The 19,795-nt window shown below is 40.8% G+C and overlaps 2 protein-coding genes, 2 long non-coding RNA genes and 1 other non-coding gene across 19 annotated transcripts in view; 3 read left to right on the top strand and 2 right to left on the bottom strand.

Annotated features, from left to right (window-relative positions):
• Positions 1 to 11,098, bottom strand: part of LOC144470395 (orexin receptor type 2) — an 18,217-nt gene extending 7,119 nt beyond the window's left edge. For 4 of the 7 annotated variants that reach the window (XR_013494106.1, XM_078181460.1, XM_078181456.1 and 1 more), the window contains exon 1: positions 6,282 to 8,684. Coding sequence is in view for 6 of the 7 variants with exons in the window: in XM_078181460.1 (XP_078037586.1) it covers positions 6,282 to 6,752 (471 nt within the window). In the remaining variant the exon portion in view is untranslated. Of the gene's footprint in view, positions 1 to 6,281; positions 8,685 to 10,898 lie in introns of those variants that run through there. The other 3 variants (XM_078181459.1, XM_078181457.1, XM_078181458.1) reach the window with 3 other exon arrangements.
• Positions 1 to 15,810, top strand: part of LOC144470398 (uncharacterized) — a 19,269-nt gene extending 3,459 nt beyond the window's left edge. Inside the window, exons 1-12 of one of the 6 annotated variants that reach the window (XR_013494111.1) lie at positions 1,695 to 1,926; positions 2,018 to 3,799; positions 6,042 to 6,204; positions 6,270 to 6,351; positions 8,677 to 8,913; positions 8,977 to 9,139; positions 9,737 to 9,901; positions 10,005 to 10,188; positions 11,048 to 11,237; positions 11,548 to 11,652; positions 15,414 to 15,576; positions 15,671 to 15,810. This is a non-coding gene — a long non-coding RNA (uncharacterized LOC144470398). Of the gene's footprint in view, positions 1 to 1,694; positions 1,985 to 2,017; positions 3,800 to 6,041; positions 6,205 to 6,269; positions 6,352 to 8,676; positions 8,914 to 8,976; positions 9,902 to 10,004; positions 10,189 to 11,047; positions 11,242 to 11,547; positions 11,653 to 15,413; positions 15,577 to 15,670 lie in introns of those variants that run through there. The other 5 variants (XR_013494110.1, XR_013494107.1, XR_013494108.1 and 2 more) reach the window with 5 other exon arrangements.
• On the top strand, positions 5,000 to 5,139 carry LOC144470642 (U11 spliceosomal RNA). The gene has a single exon (XR_013494172.1). It is a non-coding gene; the product is annotated as a U11 spliceosomal RNA (small nuclear RNA).
• Positions 14,529 to 19,795, bottom strand: LOC144470394 (protein croquemort). Of its 4 annotated transcripts, none has more exons than XM_078181453.1 (9): positions 19,638 to 19,795; positions 16,819 to 16,954; positions 16,599 to 16,759; positions 16,394 to 16,535; positions 16,109 to 16,312; positions 15,787 to 15,998; positions 15,422 to 15,713; positions 15,274 to 15,347; positions 14,529 to 15,181 (listed from the first exon to the last, which is right to left on the bottom strand). In XM_078181453.1, exons 2-9 carry the CDS (start codon positions 16,933 to 16,935, stop codon positions 14,923 to 14,925), a joined length of 1,461 nt encoding a protein of 486 aa, XP_078037579.1. In that variant the 5' UTR covers positions 16,936 to 16,954; positions 19,638 to 19,795; the 3' UTR covers positions 14,529 to 14,922. The 4 variants fall into 4 exon arrangements, with proteins under 4 accessions (XP_078037579.1, XP_078037581.1, XP_078037578.1 ...); XM_078181455.1 differs by lacking the exon at positions 19,638 to 19,795 and adding an exon at positions 18,941 to 19,061; XM_078181452.1 differs by lacking the exon at positions 19,638 to 19,795 and adding an exon at positions 18,361 to 18,488.
• LOC144470400 (uncharacterized) lies at positions 18,498 to 19,563 on the top strand. Its single transcript, XR_013494113.1, has 3 exons — positions 18,498 to 18,778; positions 18,908 to 19,097; positions 19,172 to 19,563. It is a non-coding gene; the product is annotated as an uncharacterized LOC144470400 (long non-coding RNA).

The following is a 19,795-nucleotide window of genomic DNA, read 5'->3' as shown; positions in this document are numbered from 1 at the left end:
CCAACTAGATAAGATCGGCTGTTTTCACAATGGAATTGCTTTAGCTTGCTCGATTAATTAGGGAGATTGTCGTTAAACTGAACCGTACTCGCGAAGAGGGAACATTAGAAGGACGGTATGAAAAATTTATACGACCGACCTGGTCACGAGACATAGTTATTCCGGGTGAAACATCGCCTGAATGGAGTTCTCCATCAGGACACTGCCTCTACTATGTCACGTTAGAACGATTAAGAACGATTTAGAACGATTCGAAAAAAATTATGAGAACCCAAGAAAAAATGCTACGATTAAGGTGGAAATTGTAAAGTCTTGTAGAAATATTGTAGAAACTTAAAAAAAAATTATGGGAGTTGTAGAAAAATTATAAAACCTTGACATAAATTTGACAAAAGTAGGAGAAGCTATAGGAAAATTCTGGGTGCTAAAGAAAAATAGCAGGAGCTGCAAGATGATTGCGGAGTACTGAGAAGATATAGTAGAAACTATAAAAAAAATTATGGGACGTATATAAAAATTTCAGGAGCTGTATAAATTTTTACGAAGTTAAAGAGATATTGTGGAGACCATAAAAAAATTGTAACAATTTGCACAAAATTATGGAAATCTCCAAAAGAAGATTCCACCATTTTCTTGGAGTCGGACAGCCATTAAAAATTTATTGATCATTCGATTGTTCTTCTACGTGCAACAGAATATCGGAGAAACATCGGGAATAAGGAATCTTGAGACCGAACAGTAATCCTGGGAAGAACTATGTCACTTACGAGAGGGCTAATAATTCATGCTGCAACTCGAGGAACATATTTTCGCGTGTCTCCTGGGCGTAGGCGGGAGTTTATTGGGTGTATCGATGCCAGGGCAGATGAAACCCGCGGGAAATAGCTCGTCAGGTGGAAAGAAGTATCTCAGAGCGGGGTCTTGGTCAACTTGTCGGCGAATTGTGAGCTAGCTACGAACTCTCACGGCCTATTACCAGTCGCTGGTCGAAGTTTCCGACTTCCGGAACGCATGGAAATGTCTTTGGTCCCCGGAGACTTTCGAAAGAATTGCTCGGTGGATTGCGCGAAGCGCGCGGGATTTTTGTTCGCGTTGGCACGAATTCAAATGCGACACAGAATAACCTGGAAAAGTTTCCGAGGTATGTAATTGGCGTGCGCTAGCCAATTATCGTTCTTCAGAAGCAGTCGCCGCGAAACCGAATTTTTATGCGGACTGTAGACCAAGGATTGTGTCGCGGATAGTTTGTTCGCTATTCGCCAGTCATTACACGCGCAAGAACTATGATATACTATGTTTCACGCTCCGTCTCGCTTGTTACGCAGTCTCCGATACACTATTAGACTCCGATTGTTAGTCTGTCAACCTGGTACTGTTCTAAAGTTATGTTTAGAAGAAGGAAATACCAACTGCAACGCTCTTAGACTTCTCTCGTATAGTTTCATGGAAAATAGATTGTACAAATTGTAACAGAAACTTATTTCCGCCAGCAGCGTCACTTAAAATTCAATGAGTACAAAGCACAGTTGAATAATGTAACAATTGGATAACTGTGAGAGCAGGGATTACTCTATGGGACAATCTTTGTTATAAACCCTTACAAATATTTGTAAGGATTAATATAATATAATTAATTGTAAAGTCAACGTATGCTACAATTGTCATATCCATTGAATTTCAGGGCGGCACGGGTGCGCGGGCGATTGCAGACAATTGGAGGGTTAACACGTTGAAGAACCGTACGCGGAACCTTGCGGCCAAATGAAATTATCGCGAGGAGTTTGTTGAAGGGATTGGATCGCGGACGAAGAAATTATTCATGGCGTACATGAAGACGTGGACGAGTTCGTATTTACCTGCCACCGCGGTTCTCTCGTTACGCGCGCTCTGCTCGGCCTCTTTAGTTTCCGCGCGTTTCCGGCAAAGGTATTCACTACGCCGGCAGTCCTTTTTTTTCCCTTTCGCCTCTACAGCATTCATCGAGGTATCTCTTCTTTCTTTGCGCCGTGAATTTCAGTGGAGCGAGCACCGCGGCACCGTTTTTCCTGTCCCTGTGATAATTTCCCGGTAGAGAGCGGAACGTTACCAGCAACAGCCGCTGATGGTCGGAATCCCAGGATGTTGAACAACTCTCGACGACGACGGTTGTCATTAGAGCAACTCGGCGAAGCTATGGAAATTATTTTGGCCGAAGAAATTCCCGTGGAACATGATTATCGGAATCGGGGAACAAACGATTGAATTTTCAACGCTCACGCGGATCCCTGCTAAAGACGTTGGTTGTTGTCATCGAAGGCTTAGGAGACCTCTGCAAGAACCGGGTTGAGAACCCGAGAATAAGTTATCGGTCCAGGAACGGTGTGCAACAACACGCGTAAGATAATGCGATTTGGTACCCGACTGAGAACTACCTTGGTCGCGCAACCGTGCAGCTACATCGATGGAGAAACGCAGACAGCGACGGAGAGGAATTTGTGCTGGAACATGTGCGAGCATGTGCATAGAAGGACCATGATAAACGAGCCGAACGATATTTCCAACTGTGACCTGGCATACAAGTGTAAACTCTGTGGCCGATCTCGGATCCAGATCGTTTCAAGCACATGCACCCTCGTGTTTCCAAGTGTCGCACGATTATTCGGAAATCGTATCTTGACCTCCGTTAATTATCCTCCCGATAGTTTCCCCCGTTATCGGTTTGCGTTGGTATTTCGGTTCGCACCTCGACGCGGAATCCTCTGTTTGTAGAGCTAATAGAACTCCCGCGCTTCCCAGTGATCCTTGCGAATTTTCGGGAAACTGTTTAGGGGACGATTTGAACCCTCTTCTAGCGATTTCGCAAGAAAAGCTATATCGTTGATGAAGTTCGCGTTTGTCAAACGGTTTAATATCACATTTTGAACAGCATTAAGACGATGCTGACGTGGCTTTATTCCCGCCGAGTCCTAACGAGAACGAATGCATTTCGTTAACGGTGTGTGATATGGACGACAATGATTAGCGGCAGCTATAGATTCCGGCGTGCATTCTGCCGCGACTCTTCGCACGCCGGACACCAAAGCCTGAAACAATACCCTAACAATAGGCGATAAAACAAGTTTGTGTTACATTGCCTTGGACTCCGACACGGGATACGGTCTTTGTAGTATCGTATTAAACACGCCTGGTTCGTGATTTTATTAAATTCCATCTAGCAAGGTCTTCGATCTACGTTCCGCTACGAGATATCCGTATCCTTACCACAATCGCTGTAAATCTTCGTGAAATCTAGTTAAATATACAACGAAAACGTCGCGAAAAAAATATATATGACCCAACGTTACATCGTCAATCCTAAGCCAACAGAAGGAGACTGCATAAAGGCATACTGGCTGCAATAAAATCGATAACGCGTAAAACACTCGAACGCAATTCCAGCGTAATGGCGATGCATCTCGAACCGTGCACTTTGATACTAGTTATCGGGACGTAACAATTTCATTCTGTATTTTTTATCTCGATAAAAAGTTCTTCTGTTATCGGTGTCTAATTTTTATTTCTCTTCTCCAGACGAGGATTAACGATGGAACAACTCTAATTCAGAGGATGAAAATGGAAAAGTTATGTAGCCAAACCGGCCCACGTTCTCCCGAACAAGAGACGCAACATTGATAATAGAATAAATACGCCGTTTCTACGTGGGATTTCTACCGTGGGGCGACCTAATGCCGAATTACGGAGTTCGCGTGTTCCTGCGACATGGCCGCCATCGCAGTGTTTATTCCACCCGGTTGCTCGACGTTCGTCGCGATGAAAATCGGTACTTTCCACCGAACTACGTGGAATTTCATTTAGACTTCAACGTTTCTTTTCTTTCACGGCTACACGTATTCTCAATGGCTTTCTGGTTCCTCTGAGGATTACAAGGTTTATTTTATCCTAAGATACCTAGGCACTGACAATAATGTGTAGGTTTGTGAAAGAATCTTGGAACCATTAAAAAAATGCCAAGACCAAATAATATGCTATAGGGCCTTTAGAAAGATTTTATGACATGTTAGAGTCTATGAAAAGCCTGGAAAAATCAAATTACTTAATGGAACATTATGAAGCTTGCACAAAAATAGTAGGTACTACAATATAAATTAATCCCAGGTATCAGGTTTATGAAATTAAACAAGCTTAAAGCAAATTTATATTTGACGAGGAGAAAAGAAAATGAAAGCGAGCATCCGTTTTTCCGGCGAGATTTCTACCCTCCTAAGAGGAAGGTCGTCGTGGAGGTAGTTCGTAGGGGTTCGTTACTCGCCGGGAGCGTTACTATTTGATGAACAGGGAGCCGATAAAACAAGAAATAACGCGACAACGATGCGAAAGTGGCTGTCCGGTTTAATTTTGCTCGAGGATTAGTTTTTCTTTTAATCATTGAATCATTCGTACTCTCTGTGTAAACCCCCCAACGAGAACCTCGGACCTGTTTCGAGATAATAGGAATCTCCCTCGAGTACACAAATATCTTTATTCAAGTTTTAATTAACCGGATTACAATATACCGATCCGGGGGTGGTTGGTCACTCTCGCGACGTTCCGCCGCCCCAAAGGGAAAAACCAATACCGTGTCAGCTCCGAAATTTTCTCGGCCCGACAGCGATTGCCAGAAGCCTGACCGTGAATCGAATTATCGACGAACGTCGTCGCCATGGAAGATTTGCAATTAAAATGTCTCATCGAGCGTGACGAGCCGGCAAACGATTCCGACGATATTGTCGATTATCCTTGATGATATATTCCCTTATAATTCACTTAAATTACCGAAATGAAAGTTTTCGTGGATACCTGCGTTATTCTGTTACATGTTCGTTTCAAATCAACAGATAAAACCCCGCGTGTATCCCACTTTTCTGTACGCGCAAATTAGTTCATCCATTGTACGGTAGATGTCTTAGTGCTGAGAATGATTCTCGCTGTCAATGTTAGTCTACCGAGGTTACTAAACGCCTGATCGAGATATGGGGTGTTTAAAAAGGGTGCTCGCTACTTTAATGGCGCGTCAGTACGTTCTGTATGGCGTGCTGGCGGGGTATGGCCATCAAGACATACCCAGTACGTAATTTTTGTAAACGCGAGGCTGTTGGCTGCCAATTTTGCACCGACGCCTCCAGTAGCTGAACTCTAAATGCAAATTAACTGGAAGTTTCGATTCCATTAACGTTTTATTTAATGAGAGTATGATCGAGGAACACGAAACCGTTGATTGTCCAGCGGAAATGACTGGAGATCGAATTTTAAATACCATTCACACGCTTGGTACACGTGGCCAAACTCAATTAAGCTTTTCCATTCGTGGTCTTGTTTGTTTTACATGTATAGTTAAGTATGTATTTATCAAAAACGAGAATTCATAGAGTGATGGTAGGATGAGAAAACCCATTAGCGTTTTAAATGGGCAGAGCCTGCATTTTGCAGGTGTAATTTGGAGAGAAGAACGAGATATAGCCGTGCTATCTTTTACCAGCATTTAAAACAACGAGATCTAACAATGGTAACACGATACCGACTACGCGATGAACGTAAATACGGTGTGATGTAGCACGGTTGTTACAGTTAAAACTGCAAGATTTATGCAGTTGGTGCACATCGGTGCATCCTGGAAACAATCTTGATACAGCCGTGTTCTAATTACCGTTGCTAAAAACTATATATTCGGTGGACAAGTTCTGGGAACTTCATTAAACCACACCTTACTTAGACTTACTTCTCACTACGTATTACCAGATTTTACAATCTTTTTTGTAGATCTTAGAAATTTGTTTAAGACCCCTACATTTACATTGAACAATTTTTAGGGTTTCAGGTTTTTGGGATTCTAAGGAATTCGTAGAGATCTCTACACGATTTCAAACAGTCTTATATGTTTTTTCAAGGGTCTACAATTTTTCTACAGGTTCCAAAATCGTTTTGGAGATGTTTATAACATTTGAGCACGTCACACGCCTTTCATGTTCTAAACCAATAATTGTCGAGCAGAGAAAGTGTAATTAATCATCGTTCTCAATTTACAGAGCACCTGACGAAGACGTAGCACCATAATCTGAAAGAAAGATCACCCGGCGAAGGGTTAAGACTACGTTAGATCACGGGTGATCGAATTCGACCTTACACCCACGCATCGCAACCGGAAGTAGCGTTCCAGGGTGACAAATCACCGACGTGGGAGCGTGCCTGGTATATTCGCTTTCTTTTCAATTACTCTCGCGTGTCGGAGATAGCTTAATCAAATTCTGCTGCAGGTCTCGTCTTACCTGAAGATAGGGAACAGCCTTGCAGAGAGTGAGTCCTAAGAACCAAGTCTCGGTGACATCCCAGAGCACGGTAAACGGTAGACAGAGCAACAGTACCAGAAAGTCTGCGACGGCAAGGTTAACGATGAAGTAGTTGGTGACGGTCCTCATCGAGTGATTCCTGTATACGGCGATGCAGACTAGCGCGTTCCCGACGAGGCCGATCACAAAGATCACCGTGTGGGAAGCGATCAGCGCCCAGTCCCAAAATTTTGGGAATATGTAGTTCATCATACGGTCCACGTATTCTTCATTCGAAATGCAGTAGATGTTGCTGCAGTTTGTCGCGTTGTTATATGTCTCTGGATCGGTGTAATCCATCGATGAATAGTCATCGTCGTAATCAGCGGCCTGGACCAGTGTTGAGACCACTGACACCAGCCAGCCGGCGATTAGCGCTTCAATACCCGTCGTTCTAATTATTATAGTCATTCTAACGAGAGTTATCCGTTCTCACAACTGATTATAACGCCATTACGGGGCCTCAATTTTTCAAAACGGTCTCGAAACGTTCAACAGACGGCGCACTCCGCAGAACAGTTATTTCAATGCTCTTCTCTCACTTTCCGATGATTGTTAAAGCATGAATGTCAATTCATCGTCGTTGTTTGACAACGAAAAGCCATTGCCCGGCAAAGTCCTGGTCGTTCAGCTTCATTCTGTTAGCCGAAAATGACCGATTCCACGGAGATTAACTCAGAGATCTCGGCTGGTTGATCTTTAAAGACTGTTGCCGCGATTAGCCGCGGCTTCAAGAGGCTGTCCCGCGGCGATAAGAGCAATCGAAACGTTTACTCCGGAAATTAACCCTAATCTCCTTCACGGAGCTTCTCGGCCAACTTTTCCCTAGTCTATAGTCTCTTTCCTAGGCACGTGCTGTGCGATATCATTGTATAGGAAATAGGAAGTAATACAGTAAGGGGCTGTGGAACTACATAGAAAGATATTTATGCGATTGGCTGAAAGATACGAGTTCTCACAAATATTCTGCTTCTCATAGTGCTGCCACCGGACTATGTGTACCGAAAAATTCATTTAAGAGTCAGAAATTTGATTAAGTTATATTACCTACATATTAATAATTGTTCTCTCTCGCTAGAATTTTGTTTTCCTCAGAAAAAAACTATTTTTCTTCGCAGTATATACTACGGAAAATTCTATGCTTACTCTAAAGATATATGTACCCTGTCTAACGATTTTGCAATGAAACTCAATTTTCAAAGAACCTCATCATCCTTCACCTCGCATAATTTAGCATCACTTGCGACGACAATTTTCTTGCGACAAAGACGACGTAACAACGGTAAAACGAGGCCAAAATTCGGGGAAAAAGTTCTCGCGCCATGATTTCCCAAGTGTCGCGGCTAACGAACTTCTTCTGACAACTGTTGGTCCGGTCGCCGGCTGTCTAAGGAATTATTCGCGATTTAGGTCGAGTTCACCCTCTTTATCTACCACCCTTGCCAATGGAATCATTCCCAACCGTCTGCTGCAATAAATTCGCTCTAGAATACCCCAGAAAACTTTCGTTTCCGTTCTTTGGCTATCAAGAGTGATCCATTGTCGGTATTACTTTGGCAAGAGAATATTTCAATAATCCTATTGGCTTTGGTATTGAGAAAAGGACTGTCTACACTGGGGTCATATTTTAACAACCCAAACAGAAATATTTGCAATAATGTTGATGGCTCTTATACAAAAGAAGAAGCGAGAAACGTAATTAGCTAACGCTAAATGTTCGAAGAGTCATTCCATTTGTGAGCTCAATAAGACTTTTCGCCGGACAATTTCGATCTCTTTTAGCGCAGAAACGGCAAAACAGATTTTACAGAGGAAGTTAATATTAGAAGCGGGTAACTGTGGTTTATTTTCGAGCTAGTGGCGAATCGCGACGAATCGTTCTACGACGACTGCAAACCTCGAAAGCTTCGACTTCCGGTGCCTCCAGGCAGACCTAGAAATATCCTGTCAGGAGGATCGAACTTCTCTAGGAGAAATCCTCCGGAAATTGAAGAATCCGAAGCTAGCTAGTTCTCCCCACGGTTACGTTCGTTTGAAACGCTCATCGCTCAGGGATCGTTGTAATTTTAATCGTACCGACCCACTAGTTAACACGAATCGTTACCGGTGAAATTACTATGAAGCTTACTTAACCGTCTTCGTAATGGGATTATGCGCCTATTAATTCATCCTATCGAATCCTGGGCAAAATCACTTACCATTCGACGTTTACGGGAATTTACATTTGCATTGCCCTCCAGAACGAGATAATCTTTTCTCATGGAATCAAATGATCTTGTGCTCTAGAATTGAATGACCTCGTCCCCTCGTTTCATTCTGTCGTTATTTCTTTCAGATTGTGCGTCTGGCAACAAGGAAAAGAGAGCAATAAGGGTGAGGGTCGGGACGCAGATTTTGAGTGGCGAAGATAAAACGAAACGTGAGATACGAAAGGAACATAAAATTAGTAGAGGGGGAATATGAAAGCTCAGAGGAAAATATTGGGAAGACGTAGCGAACGAGTTTACGTGTAGCTAGATTTGCGAACGGGGGGAGAACAGGAGATACAATTTACGGAGAAGAGGATAACACGGTACTTCAATTGCTCAGATTCAATTTTCTATTCAATGGTTCTAAAAAGGATTATTTTGTACAGAGAAACTTGATAAATCCTTCCTCCTGTAACAATGTAATATTGTAAAATGTCACCAAAGGGATGATATAATAGGTGAAAGAGATGCGTATGATGTCCGATTTCGAGGCATGGAAACGAAAATAGATGGTAACGTCCAAGAAACACGAGGATAGTGGACCAGATTGTAAGCATGCAAATTTCCGATGTATGCGACTATGAGGGCGAATGAGGTCGGCCATATTTCCGATGGATTTTAGCTCTAGGACTTATTCCGAACTCTACGTATCGGAAATAGTACGTTAGAGCAATCGTTTCCTGGGTTGAAATACAGACAGATGCGTTGAAGGACCACATGTTTTGGACAGGCTATCTTTTCCCTTCTCGAGAGCGATAAAATGCGATCTGTTTTATTTTACATCACGAATATACAATCGAGGACGCTTCGGCACGGTAAAAACGTGGGAAGACAGTCCGACAACTTTTTGATTAATTGGCCGAGGGCTGGCCGGCCGTGTGTCACCGGCAACGCGGTCGCAGCAAAAAAACGCGCGAGATTAATAGAATAATTGAGGAGGTTTTTCATTAAACCAATGACAGCGTTCAGCAGATTTTTACGTGCAAGAAGTGTAACGAACTTGTCAATTGCTCGCACCTTTTACGAGATTTTTCATTCCTTTAATATCATTAAAATTTTTCTTTCGTTCCATAAGGCTTAACATACAAAAGTTGATGGCTGTTTACAAATCACCTAGGCCAATTATTTAATGAAAAATTATTCTAGGCTGCAGTAAGTAGCAGAAATTTCATTACATCCCCTCAGGCGGCAACGAATTCCAAAGACCGGAAAATTCACTTAAAAGTCTCTGAAGGAAACTCGGATGGTCGTCCACTTTTATTTTCAGCGGTTACCGGGGAGCGAGTTCATGAATTCAAGTATAACCAACAGGTACGGGCAGTGTTTTAATTATGCAAGTGGTGAATAGGTTCCCCCAGTGGCGCAACTATCTAAGAGTAAGTTGTCGATATTTGACCATTGACACTTCTTATAGATACGCGTCTTATGAAAGATCCTCCAATGCGGAACACAAAACGGATTTTTACGTCGACAACCAAGTGACAAACTCGTCTGACGATGCACAAATTCCTTGAGCAGCGACTCTTGCACCCCTGGGACCGAGGAAACGATTCGTGAAGGTGTAACTAAAGATATAAAGAAGAAACAGTATACACACAGTAAGGAGACTTTCTTATTGTTGGACACGAGAATAATGATAACTGCTTTCTGCCTTCCCTTGAGCTCATTATAAATGAATTGCGAGTACTCTCGGTCGCTTTTTAATCAGCTGAGTAAGCACTTAAATTCGAAGTTTTTTTTCAATATTTTCCTCAATAATTGTAAATGTTCTTCTAAAAGAAAAATATGTGTATTTATCAAATAGTTGTATAGAAGAATAAGATTATTCTCTGAAATGATCAGAGTAGTTTTCTACAAATCAAGACAATCGAAAATAACTTTGTACCGTATTAGTTATGATTCTATCGAAGACTGACTATTGCAAGTACCTTTAAAAAATTTATAAAAACGCACACCGCCGAAAAGGAATATGACAAATTTTATAACGAGAACTAAATCGCGTCGTTGTTTCCGAAAAACAGTTTCTCCTCTCTGCTAAAACGCGAGAGGCGGCAATACGTGTACAAGCGTCGTCGGCCGCCTAACGAGATGAGAAAAATTTTATAACGAGCATTTCACGTTGCTCACATTTTGGTCCTTGGTGCTCTAATTCTAATCGTTGGAACCAGCCTTCCAAAAATTCAATAAAATAATCACTTATCGAACTCTCTCTCTCTCTCACACATAAACACACGACCTCGCAAGGAAATCTAAATTATTCTAACATACTCTGGAGGAGTTTCCTCCGCAAAACTTTTCACCCACACACATATATTCTATGCAGAATGTATGAAAGGGCAGATGATCAATCTTTCAAGCTTCTTTGCCACTGTTTCTTCACGTCGATTTCTTATCGTTCGCCTCTCAAGCTAACAGGATTTTTAACGTCGCACGAAACGTTTTTCTTTTTTTTTTTAGAACCAATGAACAATCTCCTAGAATTTCTTGGACGCAGCAGGCAAAATTATCAAAGAGACAACACGAAAAACAGGCTGAGGGAGCAGATTCAGCACCGTCGCGTCGCCGTGCTACGTCGAGTCTCGAAAGGGATGCGAACGCGTCGACGGACTCTGCGAAACTGAGGTGTACACGCCGGCTTAACGAACGCGTAGGTACTGCACGCTCGTCGGTCGCAAATACACTGACTGTTTTCCAAGTTTCGCGAATTCGCGACCATCGAAACGCGTCCCGAATTTCACGAACTACATCCCAAAGGAAAATCGAAGCTGGCTCCCAAATTTCACGGAACTGCGCCGATAAGCCGCTTACTTATTGCGTCCAACTTACTGAAGTCAACTTGTTCTCATGCGTACTGCAATATGCATAAGAACTTGTTATAATATTAATTTGTTAATATGTATTTATTCAATGCTTTCTGTAATATTCAATTAATGCAGCTCGTAAATTTCTTTTTGTAGGACACGATAAATAATTATGGAGCAGAACGGAGGACTACGTAAATTGCTACAACTACAAACTATAGTACTACAATAGAGTTTTATTCGACGAAACAGTACTAGAAGGTCTGTATAAAAATCTGGCGAACTTCGTATGTCACTGTCCTTTAAAATTCTCGCGAGCTATAAAAGTATAGAAACAGACCTAGAATTGACGCGGGTTGGACGACGCGATTCTATCCAAGATAGTATATTGCGTTTGAACAGCAATAATTATCTTCTTTGTTTCTGCATTCGGTGCTCGCGCACTGTAAGCTCCCGAGTTATTTGTCGCGAGGCACGTTTCCCCGCGACGATAAAATCGCCGATCCCAGATTGAAATTCATTCTCGTTCTTTTACGAGCAGTTCCCGACAATCTCGAGCCAAATATTTCGTCAAACTACTTCGAAGAAGGTCATCCCTCGCCCACGTTGATATTTTCTCTTCGCGAAAAAAAATACAGCATTCGGTCATCCAGCGATCGTCGAATCACGGTGATCTTCTCGAAGAATTTACGTCTCCGAGAAAATCCGGAGCTTGTGCAACCTGTCGTGACCGTAGAGACGATCGAAATCTAGAGAAAATAAACGATCTCCACCGGGGAGTATTAAATTCCTCTGGAGAATACCTTTCACGCCGGTTAAAGCGGTTTTTTTTCTCCGATGAAAGTTCACGCGAGGGTGCAGAGATTTCCGACCACGTCATCTTCCATGTTCATTTATCAAGCCCACTGATAAAGCTTCTACGAGTCAATCTGGATGATTCTTCCATGGCAAAGGCCGTTTCACCATTCTCCAAACAGATCACGAGGCTTTTCATATATTAACCGACATTCTATTTCACTAGCTACTTGTGTAACAGACTTCTCTCACAACCTTGTATTTCATGGTAGTTATTCCGTTAAAGGGAAAACAATTAAACGACGCTTTTAGATTGCAAACACGTGGCTCTTCGCTTTGTAAGTGTAGTTAATCTCTATTCTTTCAAACGTCCTTTTGTAACTAGCAATTTGGAATCTTACGCTTAGAAAGACGATAAGTTGTACTCGCAATTTTCAACAATAGAGACAATATATTATTCAACAATATATTAACAATATGTAACTACAGAAAAATAATAGATAAAAAATATTTAATTTAATAGTGGACTAGATAATAACGAAATACAGCGAAAATAATTTGAGTCCGATAAATACTGTTCTCTTATTTCTTGGCGAGAATGTTGACGGGTGAAAACCACCCGCGCGGTCAGGGAAAATCGTTCGAAATGCGGTCGCACACGATTTCGACGGAGGAGTATCGTTCGAGAGATCTTATTTGCTCGAAACGAACGCCCGTCGTGATTATACGCCCGCGAACAAAATATAAACGTAAACGAAGCGGGAAGCGATCGATCGTTTCTCCGCAGACGGTGTGGTCATTGGTGTTTAGATCGTTTTCTAGCGTCGGTGTCCCACGGAGAAGTCGCACGCGTCCCATGATTAATGAGATCAAAGCAAACTGCTCGACTGCCTGGCTAATGTGTGCTAGTTTTAGCGCGAACACAAAACCCGGCAGCCGGCTCGCAAATAAATTGAAACCGGCAAGAGCGGTTCGTTGTTTTACTGACGTTACAGTTTCCCTCCTCCCTCGGGAAACGTCCACTTTCCAAAAAATAACACACCCGTCTATTGACGAAAGTCGATGGTAAAACGGAAAATCGACCAGCCTCGACTAGTTCCAACGAAATATTTCGTTTATTTAACTAAGATGACTTTATTGATCACGTTTTTAAGCGGCCGTGTTTTTACTGCGTTTGTAATCGTCGCGGAATTTCGTTCAAAAATACATAATTCCACTTTAAAAGGATCAAAATATCGATTGGTTCTATATTAATCTATATTTTTGTAATGGCACGGAAACACTTAGGCGTGGAAACTAGGAGTCGATTTTCCCCCATCTCACGACCCAAGCCTCTAGCTCAAAGAATTCAATATTAAAAAATTATTGTACTGTTTATTGCGGTTATAATACATGATATCCATAGGTTGATTTCACCCCATGAACTTCCAAACTGCTGACTAACTGTAATAGCATGCAGTCTTCAAAATTCTGTTGCTCGCAAAAGTTTGCATTGCGGCCGAAAATGTTTCCATCAATAGAAGCATATCTTCGACAGCTATAACGCGTCTAGCAAACGAGAATACAAACACTTTAGGTAGTTTAATATTGCGATGATGCGACCGGCGTCGATGCTAAACGCGAATGTAGGTCAGAACGTGTTTGAAACGGTTGTTTCTCGCGTGGGGATCAGCGAGAAGTTTCTTTTACGAGGACTTCGGGCTGAATTTTTACGAGACTCGAACAGTTCACAGGGGCGGGAGAAGCCACCTCACTGAACTTCCCACGGCTTTTTTTTTATCGCGAGGCGTTTACAGCGGGGAAAACACTTAACCGAAACGGGAAACTTGAAAATCTACTTTGCACACAGAGGCAGCGACAAATGAAATTAAATTCGCTTTAGATGAAATGCGGTCGACGCCGGCGTTGGCATCTGGAAATCTGGGAAGTTGAAACCGCATTTGTACGGAATAGCATTCCTTAACGAGGGATGTTTCATGAAATTATTATTTAACAGCTGGCGATGTTAAAATTAAAATCGCATTTCAAGGAAAAGAGACAATTCTTAACGACGGTGTTTTATAAAATTAATATCCTTTTATTGCTAACATACTCCATCATATTTATACTGGAAGAAATGTCTAATTATCACAGTTGCAACGATATTATACGTATACCAACTCTGTTAACGATCAACAGGAGCTCCGGCTGGAAACTAATCAACGCTGTTCTAATACTCCTCTTATTCTCTGTGTTTGTTCTGTTCTAAAAAAATAGTGTGAAACAAACTAAGAATAAAGTTTCTTCTATCGTTTGCTTAGAAAAGACGCGCTCGCGCGTACGTGACCCTCTGTCTTTCTTTCTCTCTGTGTGTGTGTGTGTGTATGTGTTCATTCGCGTGCGAACGACCGTGTATGAAGGGGGAGGGGTGTTCACACCTGTGTATGTACAATAATTAGGTACACGAGTTTCATAATCACGGTTCGACACCGTGATTTCGGCGTCCGTTCTCTCATTGAGACGATCAGGCACTTGATTAAATACTCGGAAATCATACAGTTATTTGGAAATCACATTTAGAAACAATTCGAACGTCGTGCTCACCTGTTCTAGCTATAACAAGATGTAATACGTAGCGGTAATTGAAACATGTATACATCTAAACTCTGATAATGATTATCTTTTCTTAGTCGACGGTTATCTCAAGTTATCCCAACTTTTCTCTCTTAATTGCTTCAGAGACGGAAACGCGATCGATTATCCGTTGCTTTCGTGAAGTGCAGTTCTGGAGATCAGTTGTTCGTTCTGTTCATCCTTCATACCTTTCTTGATAATCATGAAGATACCGATGGAAAAGATTACTACGCCAATACTGGCAATCCCGAAGAAGGTCACACTGCCTAACGTCTGAAGAATTATGATGAGCTTGACTGTACTGGCATAATCAGCAGTTAGGGTTGCTTCTTGTGTGAACCAGAGCATGGGTATGAATGTCTTCTTCAAGTGCTTGAACATCCTAAAATGTAGCATTACGATAATGACTTGAAGAGACCTCTGGGAACGAATTAGTGTTGAATAAAGACTTATTCGTCGGTAAAAATAGCTTACGACATGTTTCCATAGGGCTGGATCAAAAGATTTAATTGCATTTGCGCGTTAACTTTTAATGGAACCCCAGTTTTCTGTGGACAATGATAATAAATGAAAATGAGAACTTACATAGAGATTAACAGGTTTATCTGTTTCAGCTAATTACCGGTTCTAAGGATATAGACAGCTGGTGCTTATCTTTCTGAGGATTCATTCCATCTATATTTTCCCTGTAGCTCGGATCTGCCAGGTAGAAATGTGGCAAACTAATAAAGGCTGGAGCACCCCACTTGCACAAGGAGATATTCAACGCACCAGACGGTATGGAATCACCCTGATAATAACATCTTCTCAATGGCACTTTCGTGCCATTGTCGAAAATCGTGTCGTCGCTGATATATGTTACTCCTGATAGACCCTCGTGGACTGTTGTGTTGGAATACTTTGCCGACATGCTCCTGTTCACATAATTGGCAAATCGGTTAAGAAATTATTATCTGGAACGGGAGATCTGGGATAAACCATACTTACGTGCAAACATCAGATACAAAGAAGGAAACGGTTTCATTGTGAGGTAAGGGAGGCCACAAATCTCCGTTTGTTCCTCTGACTACACCACATTGGCCAGGATAGGAACTGACTCGGCTATCATAGTTCCATTCCCTAACAACTCCAAGGTCTAACATGTTGGATTCACCTGTGTCCATGTTGAACGTTCCATCATACGATGCGGAATTGTTCCTCTAAAATATCAGAGCAGACATTAAATACTTTTGTTGATTACTAAAAAATTTGTACAATATTGTAAGTACATACAGGTCTGCAGTGCAGCAATTACTATAGTGAATCTCACCTCGTAGAACCAAGCAAATTTACTCATTGGTATTTTTGTAAGGTTCATTTTGCGGGCCAGATTTAACATATCGCTAGTGTAGCCTTCAAAGAGTAATTCATTGACTGTTTTAGTGATTACTAATTTTTCTCCCAGAATGCCCATGATTTTATCAGCCAAGTACTGTAAAAATGACATCGAGTGTCTCACAGTGTATCCAACGCTCTGAAAAGAATAATCTTATGTATATTTTATTGGTATATTCAACCATATTTGTAAAATTGGGCAAACCAAAGAAATACGTACAGCAGCCACAGCATTTATATTAGTCACATTATCAGATAAACTACCTTTTGATAGAGACTGATCGAAATGCCATACTCTTTTTCTTTGATATGTTATTGTATTATTCTTATTCCAGATCTGTTCTACCTTGTAATCAGTTTCCCTGCAAAGCAGAAGAATTGTAGATAAAGCAAATAGTAATAGTAATAAAAGATAAATTGGATACCTAAATACATAAGGGCCCATCTCTATGAAATTTGGCTTTGCCTTATTGGAAATGAATTCATCAGGATTGGTAAGATTAAACATGTAAAGCTTCAAATACATAGGTATCGGTGTCTCCTTCCATAGTTGATAATTGGTAGATGTTGGAGTCAAAGCTAATTGCTGCGGCAATACAGTTTATTTAATTTTAGGTATTTCGAGAAACAACATTTCTGACTTACTTTCTGAATAAGCTGAGAATAAATCGAAGGCCACAGTATTCCTAGCACTAGTCCAACTATTCCTACCACAAAACCTATTGATAGTATAACAGTGGTGATCCTTGAAATTCGTATCATTTTACCAGTTGGTACTGACCTGGAAATAAAAAAATGGAGTACATTTAAACACATGCTTTTGCTATGTACGTAGAGAGTATTAACAAAACACACATACTTAATGATTTGTGCTCGTATATAACACTATCTCTTAGACTACACTCTTTTTCTATTACTACATCAGTACCATATAATCTAAAAACGGTAATGTTATTTTCAGTGAATCCCAAACGTTTCTCGGTTTATCGCTTGTTCTGAATTCATTTTCTCGTGTCGAGTACCTTCCTCGATACATATCAAATTAATACGATAATTTTTCTGCCATGTTAACCGCAAATGCATTACACAACATTATTCGTGCTAATGTAAATATTACAGTGCAGAACAGATGCACGAATAAATCATTAAAACAGCAAGAGGAACGAACGTGAAACTGCGTGCACTAGTGACGAGATAACTCGTCTCATCCGCTTGATAGGGACTAAGTTTGAGTCAACAATGACGACAATGAACGATATAATTATGTTCTGCGCTACCGTAAAGTCCAACGAAATATGTCTATCTATTTAAATGGGAAAAGAAAAATTGGCCTACGAGCTTGTTGTGAACGGCAAAATGCAGACATGGTTGGTACGCATGATCGTCACATAATCGCGGGCTTTTGAACCATCATGATTCAATATTTAGCATCGCAATTCATGCATATGAATCACGCTGCATCTGACACCGACGATTGTTAAAAAATTCGATTATGCAGCAAAAACATTGACTCATTAGTATAGTGCTCGGATCTTCTAACCTTTTGTTTCTCCGCTATTTCTTTTAAATGTAAAGTTTTTAAAAGGCGGATCAGTTGAAAACAAATATAACATATGTAATACATAACACACAATATGTTACCGATAAAGAACTGCTATATTTACAACATTAATATTGAACTATAACCGAAGATAATCGAAAGATACCATATCATTCGGCAAATCACCTGATTTTGACCATAGATTCACATATTTTTTGCTGTTATCTCTTTACGTGATATCATTAAGATGATTAAGATTTATCTCATTGCGATGTTTCTTTTATTTACCAAGAACTGGATAAATCATATTAAAATGGATGCCTAAGTTATCATTATCAATGTCAGATTTCATTTTAATATCGAATCTCGGACCGATTATCCAATGCAACCGGTTGATTTATTCTTTATCGGGGAAAATAATTAAAGTCGAAACAATATTTGAACCGCGCAAAGTATGTCGAACAAAGTACAGGATTACTGGGTGATCGATTATAAAACAACGACAAAGCAATGCAGTTCGCTATCTAAAAATTACAATTTTATTTCTCTGTCAGAAATTAGTAGTAAATTGAATTCAAGAAAATTAAAAAATTAAAAGAATCTGCACATACGCGATTAATACGGAGAATGCACAATTGTATACGCACTTTTCATCGATCGTTACAAGTTCGTAGACCTGTGGAATTTGCGTTCGAACAAAGTCCGAACGGATTACTGAAACCTTACACGGTTTCCGAGCCTGTGTCACACATTGATGCATGAAAAAAAAACTGCTGATGATTTCATCAAATCGACGAACATCACGTAATGATTAATCTCTCACGGCCAGGCCGGATTGTCGAGTCGGGCACGAGACTCAAATGTGTCGCGCATCTATTTCAATTTATCTGTGACACCGATACATATGAATTCAATCGACTATTTGCCACCATAAACTAACAATTTATGTTTGTTTCGGTCGAAAGCTAAATTCCTTCTAGTATTAGATATCGGCTTGTCTATTTGTGCAAAATAATTCACATGAAAAATGAAACTGAAAATTAATCAAACTAAACCGCGCAGAAGGTTGTTCGAATTTCGGTGACTTTTCCAATTAAAAAACAACTTCTCAATTGGCATTAGAATCATTCGAAACGCGTTTAAAATTGTTCAATTTACCTGCCTTGCAAGCGGTAATAGTTTCTGTGTTTTTAGATGCGGGGAACGGAAGAAACAAGAGATTATCACCTGTGCACACCAAGATTGCAATCTTAAAAACAGCAAAGGAGACATGTATCGCAAATGTGACAAACTTATATAACAGGCATGTATCGTTGCTACATTGAATTCTGACAAGAGCGTACCGGCCGATCGCTGAAAAATTACTAACCGCGGCAACAGTTCGGTAAGAATAAAAACGTCGTCACCACAAGATAGACATTGACCAGTAAATATTTATTAAATATTAATGAATTACAGATGCGTCGTGCAAATACGGTTGAGAATACACGCACGGAATCGTTCATACTGCATGGGTGAAAGTTAGCGAAAGATAGTCATGGAATCTCTCAAACTAAAGAAAGTGTATCCTGCCAACGAGATAAAAGAGTCAATGACTTTCGAATAGCAGTTTACATTCGTACGAGCAAGTTAGTAGCCTTAAGCGTTACGTCCCTGAACTTTCTTTCTAATTTTCTAAATGGGAAAGACAAGATGAATTCGTCGATCATAGCTAGCCAAAGTCATGAACTCATACATATGCCCACGGTATTTAAAAAAAAGAACACTAGCCTTTCTAATTTATTAGATTTCCCAGAGAGTGTTGCGAAAACGAGCTGAGGAATTTAGACAGAGATCATTGAAGAACAGTAAAACGGTAAACATAATCTAATACCGCACGGTTTTAGTAAATGAGATAAATTGATAAATTGGTTTCTCTACATACCTGTTAACTGGTCAGACAGTTATAATTTTTGAAAAGGACCTGGTCATCAGTTGTTGATTGTTATGTTTGGCTACCACTGGTTATGGGACTCGCATGTTATCGGCATTCACTAAAGGAAGGGAACCGCGTTCAGTGACAACGTGAACACGGAGCATTCG

Source organism: Augochlora pura, chromosome 5, assembly GCF_028453695.1.
Source record: "Augochlora pura isolate Apur16 chromosome 5, APUR_v2.2.1, whole genome shotgun sequence".
NCBI classification, from domain to species: Eukaryota; Metazoa; Arthropoda; class Insecta; order Hymenoptera; family Halictidae; genus Augochlora; species Augochlora pura.
The sequence above is the reverse complement of the archived record's forward strand: the minus strand, read 5'-3'. Positions and strand labels throughout refer to the sequence as shown.

Excerpts from the sequence above, each read along its gene's own strand:
- LOC144470394 (XM_078181452.1), bottom strand. The coding sequence starts at position 18,473 with ATGCATCAATGTGTGACACAGGCTCGGAAACCGTGTAAGGTTTCAGTA. Across the intron at positions 16,760-16,818 it reads ATTCTCAGCTTATTCAGAAA|CAATTAGCTTTGACTCCAAC; the intron begins GTAAGTCAGAAA and ends GTATTGCCGCAG. Across the intron at positions 15,348-15,421 it reads TGTCTATATCCTTAGAACCG|AAAACTGGGGTTCCATTAAA; the intron begins GTAATTAGCTGA and ends CATTGTCCACAG.